The 21,282-nt window shown below is 38.2% G+C and overlaps 1 protein-coding gene across 2 annotated transcripts in view; it reads left to right on the plus strand.

Moving 5' to 3' along the window:
* Positions 1 to 2,478: 2,478 nt before the first annotated feature.
* Positions 2,479 to 21,282, plus strand: part of PIK3C3 (phosphatidylinositol 3-kinase catalytic subunit type 3) — a 64,726-nt gene continuing 45,922 nt past the window's right edge. The window contains exons 1-11 of one of the 2 annotated variants that reach the window (XM_077790059.1): positions 2,479 to 2,641; positions 4,714 to 4,902; positions 5,395 to 5,538; positions 7,818 to 7,947; positions 11,748 to 11,834; positions 13,851 to 13,946; positions 18,233 to 18,304; positions 18,735 to 18,824; positions 19,396 to 19,500; positions 19,967 to 20,059; positions 20,246 to 20,431. In XM_077790059.1, the coding sequence (XP_077646185.1) occupies positions 2,574 to 2,641; positions 4,714 to 4,902; positions 5,395 to 5,538; positions 7,818 to 7,947; positions 11,748 to 11,834; positions 13,851 to 13,946; positions 18,233 to 18,304; positions 18,735 to 18,824; positions 19,396 to 19,500; positions 19,967 to 20,059; positions 20,246 to 20,431 (1,260 nt within the window). In that variant the 5' untranslated portion in view covers positions 2,479 to 2,573. The remainder of the gene's footprint in view (positions 2,642 to 4,713; positions 4,903 to 5,394; positions 5,539 to 7,817; positions 7,948 to 11,747; positions 11,835 to 13,850; positions 13,947 to 18,232; positions 18,305 to 18,734; positions 18,825 to 19,395; positions 19,501 to 19,966; positions 20,060 to 20,245; positions 20,432 to 21,282) is intronic. The other variant, XM_021538922.3, reaches the window with a different exon arrangement.

The following is a 21,282-nucleotide window of genomic DNA, read 5'->3' on the forward strand; positions in this document are numbered from 1 at the left end:
GACCACTCTGCAGGGCCCAGATGAAGAGAGGGTAGCCGAGTCACATGAACTACTTGACTTAGGGGCAACAGCCCATGGTGGATACTTTTACCATTTAGTACAGATGTTGCCAGAAATGTCAAGTGAAGGACACACAGAAGTGACAACAGAGAGTAAAACAGGAAAATGTCCTTATCCAGCTCTTCATCTGCTCCACAAGAAAAGGCCCCATTCAGCTTCACTGGCTGTAGGTTTGTGGCAGTTCAGATGCCCATCACCTCCAGCCAGAACTGTGTCACAGCACAAGGAGTGGCCCTGAATGTTCATCACTGCCTCTTCCAAGTGCTTCAGGACCCTTCAAGGTGAAAAATACTCTTCCTATCTGCCTCTGTGGCAGTATATGAGAACCTAGAAATGTAAGGTTATTAATATCAGAAAATGGTATAAAGTGACATTTCTGATTGAAATAACATCTTTCTCAATGTCAAAAACATCTCTCCTAAACATTTTTCTCTTCTTTTACCTCCCTTAATTTAGTTATCTAGTTAGGCATGTTGGAATCTGAAAGAAAGTTTTTTAATGCCTTTTTCAGAGGCGTCCTGTAATTTTTTCCCTTACCTTTTTCCTTTTCTTTTTTTTCTTTAAAAAAAGCTTCAATAATTATCTGAAAGTGTCTATAGTGGTGCAATAGAGTGTGAGATTATTAAATTGATACCACTAATTTCATTCATTGAGAATCTAATTTTTCCTGACAAAAAAATCATAGCAAAACAGGTACACACATATGAATATGCTTATTGTTTGCACACAGACATACATTGCTTAGCTTTAAAACAGTGAGATTTATTTGTCTTTTAATCTTTTGTAGGTTTGTGTTTTACTTTTTCTTCATACCCAAGGAGAAAAATATATTTGTTTATTCCTGTTACAGAAAGCAGAAATTTTATGCAAAAAAAACCTATATGTGGAACCATATATCAAAGATATCAAAAATTATGAGGCAGGCAACAAATGGTACCTGCCAGGGCTGCTAAAACTGTAAATGCAACCAGAAAGTGAAGAATTAAGATAGTAAAGATGGATAAAAAAGTCACCTTTATTGTGCAGAGGAGTTTGTTAATTTAATTATACTTAAATTATGTTTTGCACTCATGATACATGCCAGGGGGTGCTGGAAAGCAAAGACTTCGTTTTAGTAATACAGGTTCCGGGTTAGGGACTTCTCTAGTGTCATATTGGTTTTGGAAAAAAAGGAAGGGAATACTTTCTGGTGATAGCACCTGAGGGGGGAAAAAAGTGGTAAGGTGGTAAAGTCCTTCTCTTCAAAGAAGAGTTGCTTTCCTACTTTGGCCTCTGCCCTTCCAGCTGCTGACTTGCACAAGAAGAGGACTAGCTAAGACATCCTTCCATGTCCACCTGTTAACCCTGTCCTCCTGTGAAAATGGAAGAGAAAACATTGTTTCCAGGTGACAATTACACTTTTTTTTTCAGTCTGAGCTGTGCTGTGGGAGAGCACCTGTCTGGGTGCTTCCTCAGGACCAGAAGTGTTTTAAAGTACAGTGAGCTAGAGCAAAATAGCACTTGTTATACTTTCGTTCCTGCAGTTCTGAGAAGTTCAGTGGTTGTGGTGGATCATAAAACACAAGATTTCTGTTTGTCAGTGCTGGCTGCTTTGCCTACACAGAGAGAGTAAGTGTAGGGTAATAATAACTATATGCACATAGTATCTGTATTTTTGTCACTTAAAGGTGCTAGCAATCTGTATTAATTCTCAAAACACTAATTCTTTTTTTTAAGTCATATATTATTTTACAATATTTAAGTTGTGGGTAGTTTCTGGCTGTCTGTGCCAGATGTAGGATCATCGTGTGACCCCTGCCCTGGGGAAGACCCTTTACTTGAGCTGAGATTATTTAACTTTTATGAAAACTACTTAATTAATCATAATGGGGGGAAAGGTTATTAATGCTGGAAAGGTTATTAACTCTGAACTTCTATGTATAAATAATGGCATAGTTGGATGAAGCTCTGAGCTCTGGGGGAGCCCTGGTCTAGGGGGAAGAACCCTGGTCTAGAGGAAGGTGTCCCTGCCCATGGTGGGAGGTTGGAAATAGGGAGCTTTAAGTTCACTTCCAAGCCAAACTAAGGGTCCAAAGGAGGCCATGAGGATCGTGAAAGGTCTGGAAGCCTTAGGCACAGTAGCAAACGTCACTTGGTTTGTTAGGCCTGGAGGAGACTGAGGGGACTACCGTGTAGTTGGGGCATCCTGTGCAGGGCTAGGAACTGGACTCGATGATCCTCGTGGATCCCTTCAGGATACTCTGTGATTCTGTGAGGCTGTTGCCGCGCTGCATCCCCCTCCAGGCGGCACAAACCCCACCTCGCCGCCGCGGCCGCGGCCGCGATGTCGGCGCCGGGCGGCGCGGGGGAGCGGGGCGCCGCGGGCCGGCGGCCATTTTGGTCAAGGGCCGGCACCGCGCCTTCCTCCCTTACTCAAGATGGCGGCGGCAGCGCATGCCCGGAGCGCGGCCGGAGAGGCCGCTGCTGCTGCCCGCGGGCGCTGAGGGGGCGGGCGGGGAGCAGCGGCGGCGGCCATGGGCGAGACCGAGAGGCTTTATTATGTGTACAGCTGCGATCTGGACATCAACGTGCAGCTGAAGATGTGAGTGAGTGAGCGGCGTTGGGGCTCAGAGGGAAGCGGTGGCTGCCGCCCTGGGGGGTGCCGGGCCGGCCGCCCCTCGGCGCGCTGGTGCCGCTGCCCGGCGGTGCCCGGGCAGTGCCGCTCAGCTGCGGACCCGGCCAGCGGCCCGGCCCGCGGGGAGGCGGCAGGACGCGGCGGGCGAGGGGCCCGGCTGGAGCTGCGCTGCGAGCGCGGGTCAGACGTGCCGTGTCCTCAGGTGCTCTAAGGCAGCGACTGTCAGTGCAGGCTCCCGTGGCCTCTCACCTGTCAGAGAATCACAGATGGGTTTGTGTTACAAGGGACCTTTAAAGCATATCCTGTTACACCCCCTGTCATGGACAGGGACGCGTTCCACTCTCCCAGGTTGGTCCCAGCCCCGTCCAGCCTGACCTTTGATGCTCCCAAGGATGGGGCAGCCACAACTGCTCTGTGCAACCTGTGCCAGGGCATCACCACCGTCACAGTAAAGAATTAGTTTCTAATTAGTCTAAATCTACTCTGTCTGAAGCCATCTCCCCTGCCCTGGCACTACATTCTTCTGTAAATAGTCTAGCCTGTTCTTTCCTGTAAGTTCCCTTCAGGATTTGGAGGGCCACCCCTGTGTCGCAGGTCACTCCTGAGTGTTAAGGGAAGGAGATAAACTGGTGATGCTCTTGCTGCTTGTTTCCATGGTCCTGTGAAAGTGTGGTGGTCTTAGTAGGATGTGTTAATGTAGCAAGATCCAGGTACTGCAGCATGTAAATATATTCCTGCATGAGCACGTAGCAGCACTTTTGTTGAAGCTGGAGTTTCCACACAGTGATGTAATTTTTGGTTTGTTTTTTAAAGTTACTTTTCTTCATCACAGCAGTGAGAAGTTTGAGGAGTAGGAGAGATGTGGCTGACTCTCAAATGTAGTGTACCCAATGGTGGAATATTCAAGTATCTTGCACTTTTTTTGGCAAACTAACTTGGTGAAACTTGTTAAGGGTTGTTTAATTTCTGAACAGGTGATGATAGTGGAAGGAGTGGAACTGCTCATGACAAGGGCTGGAACTGGATGATCTTTAAGATCCCTGCCAGCCCACACTGTTCTGTGTCATCAGGAGTCAGATTTGTGTGGCCTCTTTGATAATTCATTCCACCAAAGAAAATTAAAGCTAGCAGGTTTTTTTGGTTTTTTTTGGTTTTAGCACATAGAAGTGTATGTCACTCACATAGACGTGTATGTCACTCTTAGAATGTGCAGTGCCACTTCCATACAAGTAACTTGTTTATTTACTCTGAAATGGTTTTGTGGAAACAAGTAAGTTTTTGTTTGGTGGAGGACTGATCTTACATGTTTTCCCATCACCATCATCTCAGTTTTTGTTTTGTTTTAACTTGTGAATCCACAGACAGATATCTAATGTGCATGTGCATATCTAATGTGCATGACTGTTTTAATTATGGTATAGCTGAAGTCTGAGAAATTCCATCAATTCCTCTTAACAGTAACATTGTGCAAAGTGCTGCAAAGCTTTAACCAAATTTTATTTGAAATGGACTTTTTTTTTTTTTTTGTGGATTTGAGAGATGCTTGACTTCCAAAACCAGTCATACATTTCATAGTCTTAAAAATTTACTTACCATAGTTGTTTTGGGTTTTATTTTTCCAGTAGTGTTTGGAGTACATGTAATCTCATGCTTGTTTTGTCTATTTTAATAATAGCAGTGTATGTCTTCTCATTTATTGTTGCCCTACTTAAGGTCTGTATGAGAATCCACTGGTTGTACTAGAAGTTACCTCAGTTTAAAAGACAAACAAGTAATTCTTGCTTTCCCTGCTCTTCCCCTCACCCCTGCCTAAATCAGTACTGCAATACATTCCATGTTTGCTCAGCATTTCACATCCTGAGTTCCTCTCTGGTGTTTGGATTTCACTACAAGCAGTAATGCAAACTGAGAATAGCCTCAATGCTCAGTAATCTAAATATAAGCCATGGAAAGGCAATAGGATTTCTACTACGAAAAGAGTAAGTTACAATTTACATATGTTTTCTTCTTTTCCTCCTCCTCTGCCCTTTCCCCCTTAGAGGAAGTCTGGAAGGGAAAAGGGAGCAGAAAAGCTACAAAGCTCTCCTAGAAGATCCAATGCTGAAGTTCTCGGGACTGTACCAAGAGACTTGCTCTGACTTGTATGTAACTTGTCAGGTGTTCGCAGAGGGGAAGCCGCTTGCTCTTCCAATTAGAACTTCCTACAAGGCTTTTAGCACTAGATGGAAGTAAGTGCCTTGCGTTTTATTTCATACTCTTCTTAGTGGGGCATCAAGTATTTGTTCCTGTCAGAAAGATTTGTTTTCTGTCATCTTCTACAAAGTGGCTTATGTTTCTTCAAGTGTCCATATGGTTAGTGTATATATCCAGCCAGCACAAAAGCAACCTTTTTGTGTAAGGGGTAAGTGATAAAATGTTACTTGTGTGCCTGGCCATGTAATCCTACTTTATGTAACTTCTGGGGCTGGAATGATACATTTTAATGCTGTTCACTGGCGGCCTGATCCTTGCTACTCAATCATCAAGGTGGAATATTTTTGTTTTGTTCTGTAGCCTTTTAGTCATGCTCCAGACATGTGTTAGAATGGTTAAAGCCCCCAGGAAAATAGTACATTTGCCCTAAGAAGTTTTTATTCTGAAGAAAATCTGGGTTGTGTAAACTAATAGAGAGTAACTTGAATTGTAAGGCTTTATGACTGATAAATAGTGTTTCTCTGCAGCTGGAACGAGTGGCTGAAACTGCCTGTGAAGTATCCAGACTTGCCTCGAAATGCTCAGGTGGCTCTGACCATCTGGGATGTGTATGGACCTGGTAAAGCTGTTCCTGTGGGAGGAACAACGGTCTCACTCTTCGGAAAATATGGGTATACTGCTTTTTCTTCTCTGGTACACATTTAAAGCTCACCTGTGAATAGTAATCTAGGATAGGTTGTGAGAGATAAGTTTTTAATATTTTCTAAACTAGGTTAACAGTTCCACGTTTGAAAAATCAGACACAAAGATGATTTGCTCCTGATTATTCCTGAGTCTAATTTCACATTTGCTACAGTGCTGTATAAGAGAAGTCTTCTGTATAACATATTTTTTATTTTTTTTAATGATCTGCAAACTTGGATTTTAAGATGGCAAGTGCTGAAATCACTTCACCTCTACAGCCTGGTACTGCCTGGATAGCAGTAGTGATTACTTTAAAAAAATTAATTGGCTTGCAATTAGACTGTGAATGCCCTGTTATTGATAGGGAGTAAAATGTCACTCAGTAAATCAGCACTTTTCAAAGTTAATATGCTATGATCTTATAGAAGATATGTTCAGTAAATTTGTGGATAGTATGACTAAGGTGGGAAGGATTACAATAATAATCTGTGAGGTGAACAATACCCCAGAAGAATCTTATCTAAGTGCAAAGGAGACTGAAAAAACAGGTTGTGGTCTAAGGAGGATTAAGAGGCATAGGTACTTTTTTGTAATTGATTGTTATCACATACAGAGTGGGGAGTAGCTGCCCAGGGAAAGAGAGGAACAGACTTGTAGTTTACAGTGAATCTTAAATTTTGTGTGTTTCAGCATCATGGTGCCCGTATAAAATGTGTGAACAACATTGACTACATAAATAGTTTACAAGTATGTGCATAGGAGACATTTCCGTACCCATTTCTTTTCTTGTCCTTTTCCACTCAGATGGTGTGTATTCCGTTCTTTCTAACCAACTTCTGTCAAATTTCAGACTGCTGGGAGTCTGTATCATTGAATGTCTAGCAAATAGGTGTGATGGAGGAAGTGTTAATGCCTAGTCAGGCTGAAAAAAAGAATGTAGGAATATTTTTCTAGTATGTATATACTGCTGGAAAAAGGGAGAAATAGCCTGTTTTGTTTTGCTAGTGGATGAGAAGTAATAAGGTTAGACTGAAGTGCAGGAAAAGTTTAGATTATCATTAGGAAAGCTGTTCTAATGGTGCTTGAATGCACAAAGTGACTGTAGAGAGAGGTTGTATCCCTCTCATTGAAGATACGGCTTTAACGAAAAAGGATGACATTGCCTTAAGGCAAAAAATTGAACCTGATCAATTGGACTGTGCCCCAAAGACTGCTGGTAGCTATAAAAGCATTAAAGCACAGTACCTGGAAAAAGATAAAAATAATATAAGTCTTACTTCCAGCATGTGGAACTTGGATGAAGTAGATTGAGAGAAACCAACAAAAAATTTTGAATTTTGTAGTTTTTAAAAGAAAACCCTAGTAATAATACTTCATGAAGTGATGTATAAATTAAAAGTCAGATGGTCTTTCTAATTGTTGTTTCTCAGTTTTAATGGTTCACTTTTAAAAATGTTCCTGTTGGTTGTATTTACCTGAAGGTTTTAGAGTTAAGTGATCACCTGTTATTTACAAAGGTAATGAACACACTTGATTTCTTGGGGCATTTTTTATGGGTGGATCCGCACAAATGTGCAAGGTAAGCAGGGTTCTGCAGAGAAAAGATGTGGTCAGTTACCCTGAAAAGTTCTGTTCATTCCACACTTTCAATTATAAATTCAGTTTCAGACACTGGTGGAGAAAGTGGTATGTGGCGAGTTGTGGCATTCTTTTTCTTGGTGTGTTTTTGGGGGTTTTTTTGGGTTGTTTTTTTTTTTTGTTTTGTTTTGTTTTGTTTGTTTTTTTTTAATTATTTGGCAGCTCAGAAGGCTGCTTTATAGCCATTGACCTTCAAATGCAACTTAGGTCGTATTTTAGTTGATTTTTTTCATAGTGGCAGATGTGGGGTTACTTGTTACAATTTGCAAGTCAAGAGGAATACAATACTTTCTGCTTCATTACAAATAATGAAACAATGAAAGTTGAGCTTTCTCCTCAGTTTGTGTTTGTACCACCCCACTGACTTTGATATTTACCCATTTTTCTTCCACTTGCCAGGTAAGTTACCTCTGACTTCACAATTTTCTTCTAAACTCCATGTGCCAGTAAAATAAAGGTTGTAGAGAACACAAGGTGCAAGGCACTTATACAGTAGAGTGAAATTATGCAATTTTGTAGCTTTGGCAAAGGAAGCAACTTCATTTTCTTGCAGCTGCTGCTCAACTTTGATTCCTGACAGCTGTATTATTTTGAATTTACTGAAGTGATTCTGCATTTTTCCATGCAGTATGTTTCGACAAGGAATGCATGACTTGAAAGTCTGGCCCAATGTAGAAGCTGATGGCTCCGAGCCCACCAAAACACCTGGGAGAACCAGCAGTACAGTCTCTGAAGATCAAATGAGCCGCTTGGCAAAGGTAATGGAATAGCAAGTAACCTTTAAAATGTATGTGACAGGCATGCACTTCACTGGAGAGAAATAAAGACAGCTCCCAGTGCTGTTTTCTCACATGATAGCTCTCTTCATTTGATTATTTAGGTTTTTCACAGGATTTATACAAAGGAGTAAAGCAGATCATATGTAATTGCTTCTGAAGTTTTTTTTAAAAATCTTTCTTTTACACATAACATTCTGTTGGAAGAACCTAAGAGCTAAATTTTTTGTAAAGAATGAAAATATGAATATGCCTTGAAGATGCTTAAAGCCAAAATTCTATCAGGTTTAAAAGCCTCTCCTAACAGTGACTTGTGAGGACAGTCAGGTTTCTTTCAGAAGGCATCCATTGTCTTTGAGGCTGTCTGGTGTAGTGTTCAGAAGTGTGTCATACCTGTACATTAGAAAGAACTTGAATAGGACTGCAGAAATTAACCCAAATTTCATTAATTTAAGCTCACAAATATGTATATTAGTATTTTTGCCTGCAAGTTTTGATGGCAGAGTATATTCTCGCCATCAAAACTACTGCAATTGGTCAGAGTGTGTTAGTTACTGGGCTGTTTTACTAGATGATCTCTGACTATTCAGGTAAGCTTACCCCAAGCTTTCCAGACTGCTCCAGTATGCTTATTCAGTGAGTTTCTTTTTAATCTTGGTCTCCCAGTTTTATGGAGACCTTTGTGGGACTCCCAATGAAAGATAGAACCATTTTCTCATCTAGAGATTTATGACAGTGGTAAACTAACTTTCATTTAAGGGGTCTCTGTTTTATTAGTATAGTTTGTACTGAATTTATAATGGAAAGCTCATTAAAGCCAGTGGTGGCCCATTTCTTAATCATAGTAGAATAACTGCCCTCTGGCCTAAGGAATCTCTGTAGAGAGGCAATAAATACCAAGTCTTATTTCCAATTCATGACACGGTTATATGATGGATGCCATGGGTTTCTGAGAAAGGCTTAGAGAGTGTAGGCCATGCCTTTCATGTTAGTTCTGTTGTACAGACATTACCATTCACTCTCTCTAGCTCAAAAAGCACAAATAAAATAGAGTACTTCAGTCTTAAAATAGCTCATTCTGTTTTAGCCTGTTGTTTTGGCATTTGGAAGATGATGACCCACAGCCTCTGAGGAATACGAGGGAATTCTTCACATCCTATCTGAGAGTTGTAGTTAATGGCTAATAGAAAGCTAATAACATCATTGCCCCCATTCTTCTGAAAGCTGTTTTGGGAGATGGCAATTTCTGAAAGAGGAGTGTTTTCACTGATATTTTGTGGTCCTTTTTATAAAACCATTTTTCATCAGATGCTTGGGAAATTAGGGTTTTTGGGTAGTGTGTCTATGGGAGCTTTCATTTGCATAGCTGTTTACATAGCAGAGGAGGTTCTTGTGATGTGTCACTCCTAAGTAGCCATTGTTCAAACATAATCTGCTTCAGTTCTTCTGTAATTTATTCATCAGTTTCTGAATGCCTTCTCATGCTACTCTGTGTGAAGGTATATTTAAATATAGGTAAAAGGACTAGGACTTAGGTACATACATGGCAAGTTTGTGTGGGTTTTGTTGTTCTTGGTTTGGGTTTTTTTCTGTTTATTGAACATATTTGCCCAGTATTATGCTATTGATTGATATCTGGTACCAGAGCCCAAACTAGAATCTTCCAGATAACGGGTGACTTTGGAGAAGAGCTTATGAAGGGTCTTTTCTCCATCTAAAAGATAACTCCTTTCTTGACATGCTTCTGAGCTTGTCTGCATGTTTTTTGTTATTGTCACATTGAATTTTTTATGAAACCAGTGACTAGGTGGTCAAGGAATTTTACCTTACCTTACATAATAGATACTGTGGCAAGTCTCCCCTTTCATGTTGAGGTGCTGTATGGTTGTGCTCTCACAAAACATGTGAATGTTGCTAGTAAAACTGCTACTGATGAAAAAAAAACATGGTGTTGCATTCTAGAGGCATTACGAATGCAGATTTTTTGTGTACTGAGGAATACTAATGGGAAGAGTATTTTAGCATCACCAACATGAATGATATCAAAAGGTTTTTCCCATGAATTGTGTGTTAATTTATTCTACTTAAAGTACTCTTAAGTTCTTTTTGATCCATTCATTTCCCTCACACTTTCTGCTGGCTAAATGAAATTAGATAATAATAATGTTTAGATACTATCTAAAGGGATACATCTTACTTAGTAGCAAATGGCGAATGTGCCTTTCTCTGAGAGGGATACTAGCTTCTCTCTTATTTTAAACTGTAAATATTAGTTAAATACAACAGTTCTTCATGTGTATTTATATGCTGACAGATCTTCCAGGTCTTGTATGCAAGACCTAATTAATTGCTGTATTACAACTTTTTTTTTTTTTTAAAGGTTTATAATATTAATAATTTTCTTCTGAAACACACAAAATAACTTCATTTTTTTTTATTCTCTAGTGCAGTAAATAAAAAATGAATTAAGAATTTGTGAACAAGTTTTCTCCTCCAAGACTTTGATTACAGAAACTTTAGCCCAACATACTTATTCTGTAAGATACCAGTTTAGTGAGGATTTGAGAGAGAATAATGAATCAGTAAAATTGGTGCAAACTCTTCACTTCTCTATCTTCATAGTGACTTTTATTTTTAGTGTCTCTCTAGTGTTGAGCTATGGAAGGTCTAGTGCACATATCTGACAGATTGTGCAACCTGGACATCTACCTGTGTATCCCTAGACTTAAATCTTCTGTGTTGTTTTTCTGTACTAATACCATCTCCAGTTCTACATGGAAGCAGCAGACTGCTGTTCTCCTGCATCCAGTACCTTCATTCCTGCTGTCCTAGGTCTTTGTATTGCCTGTCCCTTAGGGCAAGAAGTGACAGTTGGTGCCACTGTATAGCCTGTTCACATCCAGATGCTCATGGGTGGGCTGGCTGACCACAGAACAAAGTTAATGAAATCATGGTTGCAACCTTTCCCTTAATAACAATAATTTTGAGGGGTCTCTTTGCTAGCCATTTTCTAGACAGATACTAATTTCTTTGAGAGATGAAGTAACTTCACATTTTCTAGTCCCTCTGCATCTCTTGCATTCTGCAATAATTATTGAATTTTTTGAAGAACACTTGTTATTTCTTAGCAGCTGAAAAGGCAGTCTTCATATTTGTGTGGTCTTCTGCTGGATGTTTCATCAAAAATTGCGTTGGTGTATCTAAAACTACAAGCAGTATGCTCTCGTCTTGTCTTCCATTCTTAAGGAGTACTTTAAACAACTTTCTTGCTATTGCTACAGCAGTTTATAGACATAGGAATAAAACTTGAGCTGGTTATCAGATGACTAAAAGAGAGAGCAAGTTGTCTATGACTTACTCTGAGATCTTTAGTTGACCCAGTTATAATGCCAGTGATACTTTCTTTTTGTTTGGCTTGGTGAATTTCACTATATGAAACATAGTAATACAAAAAAATGGGATATCTTTTTTACGTGACTTTAGTTAAGAAGCAAGTTCCTGGCTTTGCTGTGTTTAAAATGCAAAGGTGAAGTGTTTGGATAATTATTAGTGTCTTTGCTGAGATTGATATTTTAGATAGTAGACTTATTTTTAGGGTATGGTTTGGCTGTTTACAAGGTGTGTACTATGTTACCATGTGTATGCTATCCAAGGTGAATACAGTTTTTTCAGTTCCTTTATTTTTTTAATCGCATTTCGTATTAGTATCTCTGTTATAACTTTGGTGTTCTTTTTCTTGCTCTGAGCAATTTAAATGCTGTCATTGTTGTTTTTTCATGCAGCTCACCAAGTCTCATCGGCAGGGTCACATGGTGAAAGTGGATTGGCTGGACAGACTCACCTTTAGAGAAATAGAAATGATCAATGAGGTGAGTCATTGTAGGGTCAGGTTTGGAATTTTGGGGGTTTTATCATGCTAATATAAATCTTTGCTTCTTTAAGAGACTTAGCTCTTAACTGCTTGGTTTTATTTCCTTCAACTGCCAGTGCAAATGGTAAAGGAAAAAGTAATTATTTGGAAGCTTAAAGTTGGATTTATTTCAGCAATAATCAGGATCGCAGAATAGATTGGTTTGGAAAGGACCTTTAAAGACCATCTAGTCCAACCCCTCTGCAATGAGCAGGGATATCTTCAATTGGATCATGATACTCTGGGCCCTTTCCAGGCTGACCTTGAATGTTTTTGGAGATGAGGTTTCTACCATCTCTCTGGACAACCTATGCTGCAGCCTCAGCACTCTCACAGTAAAGTATTCTAACTCCGTGCCCTTTTCTAAAGTCCCTCTCCAGCTCTCCTGCAGGTCTCCTTTATGCACTGGAAGGGCCTCTAAAGCCCTCCTCCAGGCTGAACAACCCCAGTTCTTCCAGCCTGTCTCAAAAGCAGAGGTACCTTTTTGCTTTTACCCCTGGGGCATCTTAGTGGCCTCCTGGACTCCCTCCATCAGGTCCACATATTTTTTGTCTTGAGGTGGATGCAGCTCTGCAGGTGAGGTCTCACAGTGCAGAGGGGCAGAGTCCCCTCCTGTGACCTGCTGCCCACTTTTCTGAGGAGCAGCTCAGCACAGAGGTGGTTTTGGGACAACCAGTGCACAAGGTAGCTTATGTCCAGCATTTCATCCACGGTGCATAGCTGTCTTAGCTGTTTTCAACTTCAAGTGAACTTGATCACAGAAAACGGGCTTTATTAATAATTTGGAGCAGCTGGGAACAAACACTTTTAGGCATGAGTAACTTACCTGTAGGATTTTAGGTTGTGATGGGGAGCTTCTTAGACATTTGACCTGTTCCTTGGCTTCAGACCTGTTAAATTTTATTTTTTTAACTTTGGATGCAGAAAAAAAGACATTTGTAATTTTGAACAAATATTTAAAAAAAATAAAATAATCTAGTAGTTTAATTTTTAAATGAAATTTTAACCCTTATTGATCAAAATCAGCTCAAACTGTTACATTTGTTATATTCATCTTGCACCAAAGAACTCTGTTTTTTCTTTGCCCTGAGATTTTTTTTCTCTTATTGGTAACTAGAGCTTTGGAAATCAGATTGTTTTTTTAACTAAAATCTGTGGTTATATAAGCCCCCTATAAATATTTCAGTGTTTTTTAGAAATTAGCCTATCATCTTTTTTATCCCATTTTTTCCTTTAGTTTTTTCTCCGTCACTGGCAGTACAGTGGAATAAAAGTTTTTAGAACTGTGCTTTAAACAGAGAACCACTCTATCTATGATGGAAGGGCAAGCTATTATGAATGCATTAAGTGAACTGAAATTACTCAGTATTAAACTTTTTTCTTTTTTCTGACCCAGATTTTAAAGTTCTGGGCACTTTTTATAGGTAAAGCATTTAAAAAATGAACATGTGAGCAAATCTTCCACTGAAGATGAATAAGCTGCAAATCTAATCTTGTAGTTCAAGTTTATTCTGTTTTATGGTGTTGTTGTCTGTTTATTATTTTTATGGTCTTGGTTTTAAGAAATGATCGTTTTTTCTCAATATTCTGTTTTTTAATTTGATGTGCATAATTATAGGTAATGATTTCAACAAAAAAAGCAAACAGCAACTACCCACTGGTCATCTGATTATTCTGCCTTGCATTTTTTTATACCTTTAACTCACAGCTGGAAGCTGCTGATAAAACAGGTTTTCATCTGTAAAATGTGAATATGTATCATGAAGTGGGAATGTGAAGTAGTAAGAATGTCAGGAAGGAGGTGATATGGTCTCAAGTAGTTCTATGAAATGATTAACTAAATAATTACTGCAATAGCTGATAACCTAATTAATTAGTTACAGCACAAAGGAAGTAGGGTAATTGGTGTACTGAGAATGCTGAAGATTGATGTCCTGCAAAAAATGATACACATCTGTGGTGGCTCTTTCCTCAGAGGGAAAAACGAAGCTCCAATTTTATGTACCTGATGATTGAATTCCGTTGCGTCAAGTGCGATGATAAAGAATATGGAATAGTTTACTATGAAAAGGTATGTACCCTGCAGGCTTTATGGTTGTCTTTAAAAAGCAGCATATGTACCTAAAATGAATGGATTTTTCTGCTGAGATGAAATATTCTGCTGCAGTAGAGCAGCAGACAGCTGTCAGTGGCAACTGTTTATGCATATACAAATCAAATAGTATAGATGCAACATGATTGCAGATGTCAGTCATTTGTGTAATAGAGCTCAAGATTACAGAATTTAACAAGTGTGAGTGATTAAAAACTTTCTGATTTGTATTTCCTTCAATCATCCAGCAGTACTTTCCAAGTGTATGTATGTAAAATTATGACTTAGATCCAGAGGATATATACCCGTATTGAGTGGTAACTTTATAGAAGATGAGTTATTAAAATTTTGCACAGAAGCTCTGCTGGTGAACATTTTCTGTAAAATGAACAAATATAGAAGTTTAGTCTTCAATACTGAAAATGCTCTGGAGTAATTAAGTAAAAGACTTCTAGATTGGAATGTCTTGCATCTTTCCTTGCTGTTTATTAAACAGATATGCAGACTAATGCCTTCAGTATTTTTCTAAAGTCAAAATTTAATTGGATGAAGCATTGACAGTGAGCTTACCAGATATCAGTGTGGTATTGGAAGGCATTATCACTCTATGTATTCTGGAAAGACCCACTGAGATGGAAAAAACAGTGTATCCACAATCTGATTTCAAATAAAATTGTCTCTTAGATTTTTCATTGTGTTTAGATTCCTAAGAAGTCAGAAAGTTACTGAATAGTGCAGCTTTATTGGAAAGAGATAGAAGGTAGGAAAAAAAAACAAAACTAGTGCTTTTGAGACCAGAGGCACTAACTTTAAGCAGCATTTATTCTGAGACTTTTGAAAGACTTAATTCATTACACAAACTTTTAACATAATGGAAAATGGATTATGAGTATTTTGGTGTATATGGCTATTACTGGTTGTTCTGGCCCAAAAGAGCTATGATCTAACTTAAAATTCTTGAATAAGGCATTGAAAAATACAGTAATAAATAGCAAAAAGCAGGATTAGGAAAAAAAAAAGAGAAAACAGGTCAGAATCTGCTTCAACTATTTGATATAGTGCAAGTTAAGACTTGGAGTTTTTTAGCCTTCAGGAGTATTTTCTGAGGGCAGTGTTCATTTGGAGATTTCTGGTGGGTTTTATGGTGGGGGATGGTTGGTTTGATTTTCTTTTTGTTCTTTTTGTGACTTTTTCTTTTACTTTAGTTTCTTGGTGAATTTTGGTAAAATGGATGAAAGTGGGTCTTACGCAGGTGTCTAGGTTAGCTGTTTAGCATATCTTTTTGGGGACTGTAATTGACAGTAAGACCTCTCCACACGTTTCAGATCTTATTGCCTTTAGAATAGGTTTTCTCACAGTGCTTCTGTACACTTATCCTAGAACTAGCAAATTATAGAGGACTGTGCTGTTGCAAAACTATCTTGTGTTACAAATCACAATGTAACCTACAATGTGTCAGATTTCCCCATGAACATAACATTATTTACTTCTGTGGAAATAAAGGAAATACTTGTCTGGAGAGCATAACAGAATATGATCAAAATATTGAAATTTTTTTACTAACAGGTAGATCTTTACATGAGAACATGCTATACCTTTCACAGGTACAAACATTTGAGGATGTGACATTGTGTCCTCTTGGCTCTTTTCTTTTTATAAATGAACTTGTTCCTAAAAATGACTTCTCTCCATTACATCCAGCAACCTGCCATTATAGATGAATTATTCCTGATTTGCACACATGACTTCTTGTTTTTCCATCATAGTGGTTTTATAGATGTGCACGGTGCAGGAAAGAAGATTCAGACTCCAAGCATGTATCTTTCTTTTAACAGATGTTTCTGAAGCATATTAAAAGTGCATGGAGCAGAATACCTATGAATTGGCTGCTCATGTGGAAATAAAGTAATTGAATATGTAATAGTACATGTTAGAGCTGTAACTAACTGCAGTTTCAAGGATTTGTTGTTACAAAGTAGCTTTCCAACAAGTTCTTGACCCTTTTCTGACAGCAGTAGAAAATGGTACATAAATTAATGCCTGTTTTCTCAGTTTTGTCATGCTTCCAATTACAGTCTGCAGTCTGTGTATTGGGCATCACCAATCCAGTGCACCAAGCATAATGAAAGAAGGTTCTGTTGTCACCTGCCTGTGACCGATAGTCAAAGTGGAGATTACTTGTCACAGTTTTGTTGATATATTTGTTTTCAAGTGTTTAGGAAGAACTAGCCTGTTAAGCAGCGATTGATAGGATTTGGGGTTCTTTGACTCGACATTCAGTTACAATGAAGGGAGGTGGCAGTGTCTCTTTCCATGTTCTGTGTTAACTTCATTTAAATACAGTGCTCGAGACGTGAGGAATAGGGTCTGCTAGCAGTGAAAGCATCACTTTTGATTCTCCATTTAGGTAGAAGTTCTGTGTAACTCACCAACATAACACCAGCATTTATCACTAATGTATTTTTGTGCAGGTTTCAAGTGAAACATGTCACATTTTGGGTAAATGATTGCACCGCTGCATCCAGTTTATTAAAAAAGATAAATAAATTTGATTATCAGATATCTTTTCATGGATTTAATAAACTTAAAGTAGAAATAGAAGAAGTAGTGTCTACACCACTGGTTGTCTGTCTTTTTTTTTTTTTTTGAAGAGATGTTGTTTCACATTGGTGTTACTTTAAATGGTGTTTTGGTTAAAAAATAAATAGAACCTCCTTATTTATTTATGCTATGAAATTGATTTTCAAGCAAGTATAGAGGAATGTTGCTGGTTCAGAAAATTTTGCAAATTCTGTGGACTGTCTTAAATGGACTCTAATATAAAGTCACACACACTGATCTTATTGTAGTGAAATATCTTCAGAGCTCTGTAACACAGCAGTTTAAAGCAGGTCAGTGCTGTTTGGTATTGATGTTGCTTTTGTTTCCTGGTGGCAAAATAGCAGGCTCTGCCTGTGCTAGGAAGTGTTGCAGCCAAGAGGAGCAGATTCACTGAGGGAAGAGGCTGCTGAAGGCCCAGTGTCTGCACCCTGTTCTTGTGCTCTGGTCTGTCTGTTATCACATCCCATGTGGTTGTTGGCAGTTAGAAGATGTTGGGGATTTCTGAGATTTCCATGATGTGAACTAAAGGTGTCTATATGGGCATGACCATGAAAGGCACTTCAAAAGGATACCCTTGGCCAAATTCAAGTGCTAATTTAGACACTGGTTTGGTTTAGTAAGTTTGTATGGTCAGGGTTGTGGCACTGTACATGTTGCTCTCAAGGTATAATGGAGAATTACAGAGGGGTAGTTAAACAGTTGACTTCGTCCACAGGACAGGTAATGTCATTGTACCATCTTGAGTATTTCATTAAACAATCTGTTTCAAAATTCTTGCTCCTGACACCATAACTTGTCCCATGAATTCTTGGAAAAACTTGATTTCATGGCTGGTTTTGGTTGAGCTTCAGGCTTTGTTCTGTCATGCAGTATAACCCTGGGAATGGCTTTCCTGGCACTTGAACTGATTAGCTAGAACTTGTCAGCTTCACTCTGCAGCATGATCTGACTACATTCAAAGAGTTTAAAATAAGCAGTCATTTTCATGACTCTTTTGAAAGGTTCCAAAAAGAGTTGCCAGCAATGAGTGCACAAATAATTCTTTTAACATTAGTCTTGGAAAAAAAACTCCTTAACCTTCATTTATAAACATTTTGACATGACACACTGTAGGGCTTTGCACTTTTTTTGTTTGTTTGTTTTGTAAGTAAGCAAATTTTAGACAATAGTGCTTTTGGCATTCTCATCCTGGTGAGTTTTGAATTTTTAATGTTTGACACAGACTTCTAATTGTGGGGTAAATGTTCCACTTTTACCAGTCTGAAAACTTTCGTTTTTCAGTTAATATGTCTGATTTCTGCAACATGGTGATTTTTTTCTAGAAAACTGTGGGTTTTGTGGAAATACAGAGTCTGATTTTGTTTCTCTTCATGCTTCTAGAGGACGCATGACAATGGTGGCAAATTTCTCCACTCATCTGTGTGCATAATAGTAGTGAGCTGTCAAACTGTGTCTCCTCTGGTGAACTTCAGCTGTCTTGCCAAATCATTTTTCATCTGGGAAAAAGACAAGAAAAATAATTTGTTTATTTTATTTTTTCCCCTTAAAAGTGTTGGCAGTTGAATCATTCTTCTACTGTACTAGAGTTCATAATGCATGAATATGATACATTGTTTCCCTAAAACTTGAGATGTTTAATATGCCTCTAACTTTTTGTCATTCAGGATGGTGATGAGTCATCTCCAGTTTTAACAAGTCCTGAAATTGTTAAGATTCCAGATCCTCAGATGTCTATGGTAAGCATGCTACATCTGGTGCCACCTGTATTACAGAGTTACTGTTGAACTTTTCATAAATGTAGATGAAAGCTTGCCATCTTAAATATTTTAAAATTCCAGTGACAAGATATATTTAACCAGTTGAGAAATATCAGGAGGTTTGAATTTTGTATTTTTTTTTCTATTTCTGCTGCTTCTAGATTAAAATACAAGTATTGATTTAATGCTTATGTTCACCTCCTCCTTTCCATGCACAATGTGCTTGCTTCTGAGGTGTGAGAAAGCAGAGGAAGGGGGATTGTTGGCAAAAGAGGTCAGAGGGTGGGAAGATAAGATGGAGCTGAAGAAGAGGAATGCAGAATTTAGAGACTGGTGCAATAATTCTTGGTCACTTCCTCTGTTAAATTATTTTCTCCCTACACTCTCTTGTATGTTGTTTGTCATGTAGACAGTGCCTAAGTACAGTTCTAGAAAAGATTTCCATTATTGTGGATGCCAATTCAGTGGGACTGGTATTGGCAGCTTTGGGAACCTTAATGTAAGTGGGCTTGTACTGGCAACACTGTTTGAGCACTGTGTAATCTAACACTGCAATAGCAAGTCTGACAATGCTGGAAACTGCCTTGGCTGCTGAAAACTTGTTGGCACTGTGGCTCCTATTGTGGCTCCTACTGTTGCTAACATGGTATTAACAGTGGGACCAGTTTTTGAGATGTTTTTTCTTGCATACAAAGCTTTATGCTGCAAACATCATCCTAAAGAAAATGTTTATGAAGTGTCTAGTACGTTTGAGTGCTGTCAATCATGGATGTGTTGACTGAAATGCTTACATTTTGCAGCAATTCACTGAAAGGCAAGGTAGGGTTTGTTAATGCTAAGTCATAAACTGAAACAGACCATCAAAACTCCCAACAGCCCTCCATATATTAAAGGAGGTTTTTTTTTTTGTAAAATAAGCAAACAAAAAAAGCCAGAAGTTTCAGATTTAAATTTTCATTTCCATGCATTTTTCAAGAGACTGACGAGTCTTCTCTGGATGGTTTTGTTTCAATAATAATTTTCTCTGAAATTTAGTATTTATAAATACTGACTTAACCCTCTGTGTTTAGGAGAACTTAGTAGAGAGCAAACATCACAAACTTGCTCGAAGTTTAAGAAGTGGACCTTCTGATCATGACCTGAAGCCTAATGCAACTACACGAGACCAGCTTAATGTAAGTCAGTCATATGATGACTAAGTTCAATTTTAGTAGGTAGGTTGGTAATCATATATGTAACAGCTTAAGGAAAATACAGTTAATTTCAGTTTATAGAAAATCATTAATTAAATGTTTCAGAGTATTTAGATAGAAGAGCCCAACTCAGAAAGGAATACAAGGTGCTTGTTTTTTTTTTTTTTTAACCATTTAGAGGGGTTAAGAATGTGTATGTTGTGTATGTCATGTAGGTGTGAGTGATACACTTAAAGCAACTGTGTTTGCCTGCACTGTCAAATCAATCTACTTGTTACTGAGAAGCATCACCATGATACCATAGCTTTGTGTTGTTGGAAAGCTTTTTTTTTTTTCCCTAGCTATTATTGTGTTGTCAGTGTTGTGCTTTCTCACAGTATACTTTGTTAACTTGTTGATTATGCCTGTTCATGTTTTTAAACTCACTTTCTGACTATGTTTCAAATAGATCATAGTGAGTTATCCACCAACAAAGCAACTAACGTATGAGGAACAGGATTTGGTGTGGAAATTCAGATATTACCTTACTCATCAGGAGAAGGTGAGTTGAGTTGTTAAATGGTTTGGGCTGGAAGGGATCTTGTCACTTAGATCAGTAAGCTTTTCCAGGTCTGTGCTTATGTAAATATAATCTGAATCTAGTTCTTCCTTTGTGTGAGACATTAATTTTTAAAATAATTTCCTTTTTCTAGCTTTCTACTGATGAATTGTCCAATCTCCTATTTAGGCCTTGACAAAGTTCCTGAAGTGTGTCAACTGGGATCTACCACAGGAGGCAAAGCAAGCACTGGAGCTGCTGGGCAAATGGAAGCCCATGGATGTGGAAGACTCTCTGGAGCTTCTGTCATCTCACTTTACCAACCCAACGGTGCGGCGCTATGCTGTTGCCAGGCTTCAGCAGGCTGATGATGAGGTATTCACTGGTCTGTTGGTACATGAAAAAGTCAGCTGGTCTCAGGACTTTTCATCTCATTGAGTCCTTGAAATGTTTGCTACTTCTTATGACATTTTTGTGAATATTGGTGGAAAACAAAAGATGATTCACTGTGTTGCTATTTATTGTAAGGTATTTGGGGAGCAGTGTTTGCATTGTTAAGTGTCACACATTGATAATTGTCTTAGTATGAACTGCCACTAGTAGCTGGTTTTGTTAAACAAGGTAAAACAGCAGTACACACTCACCAAAAACCAGTGATAAATTTTGAGTGTCAACTTGTGGAAGTGCTCTGATCTTAAATAGTCAATAAAAGGATTTTCAGCACATCCATCTGTTGAACTCAGTATATAATCATACTCTTTTGCTGAAGAAAATGAGTAGAAGATTGTCTGTGGAAATGAGGTCTTTGTAATTGTATACTGATTAGAATGTGATGAGCTGTGATTATGAATAGAACTACTTAAAAGAATCTAATATGTTAAATATCAATGATTTATATATTTTATTTATGTTTTATATTTTTTAATTTTTTATGTTTTTATATTTTTTATTATTATATTTTTATTTTTTATGTTTTTATGTTTATTTTTTATGTTTTATATTTTTTTATGATTTATATATTATATATTTTATTTTGACAGTTAAAAAAAAAGCAAACCCAGCTTTGCATGTATTACCATAACTTTTGAATCTTTGGCAATCAATAGAGTTTAAAATAAGGACCATAAGTATATCATATTTTTTCAAGCCTACTTTAATAGCCTAGGTCATACTGCTTTGACATTAAAAATGTACCTTTTGCAAAGTACTAGAAGGTAAGTAAACAG

This window comes from Lonchura striata, chromosome Z (assembly GCF_046129695.1).
Source record: "Lonchura striata isolate bLonStr1 chromosome Z, bLonStr1.mat, whole genome shotgun sequence".
Lineage (NCBI taxonomy): Eukaryota > Metazoa > Chordata > Aves > Passeriformes > Estrildidae > Lonchura > Lonchura striata.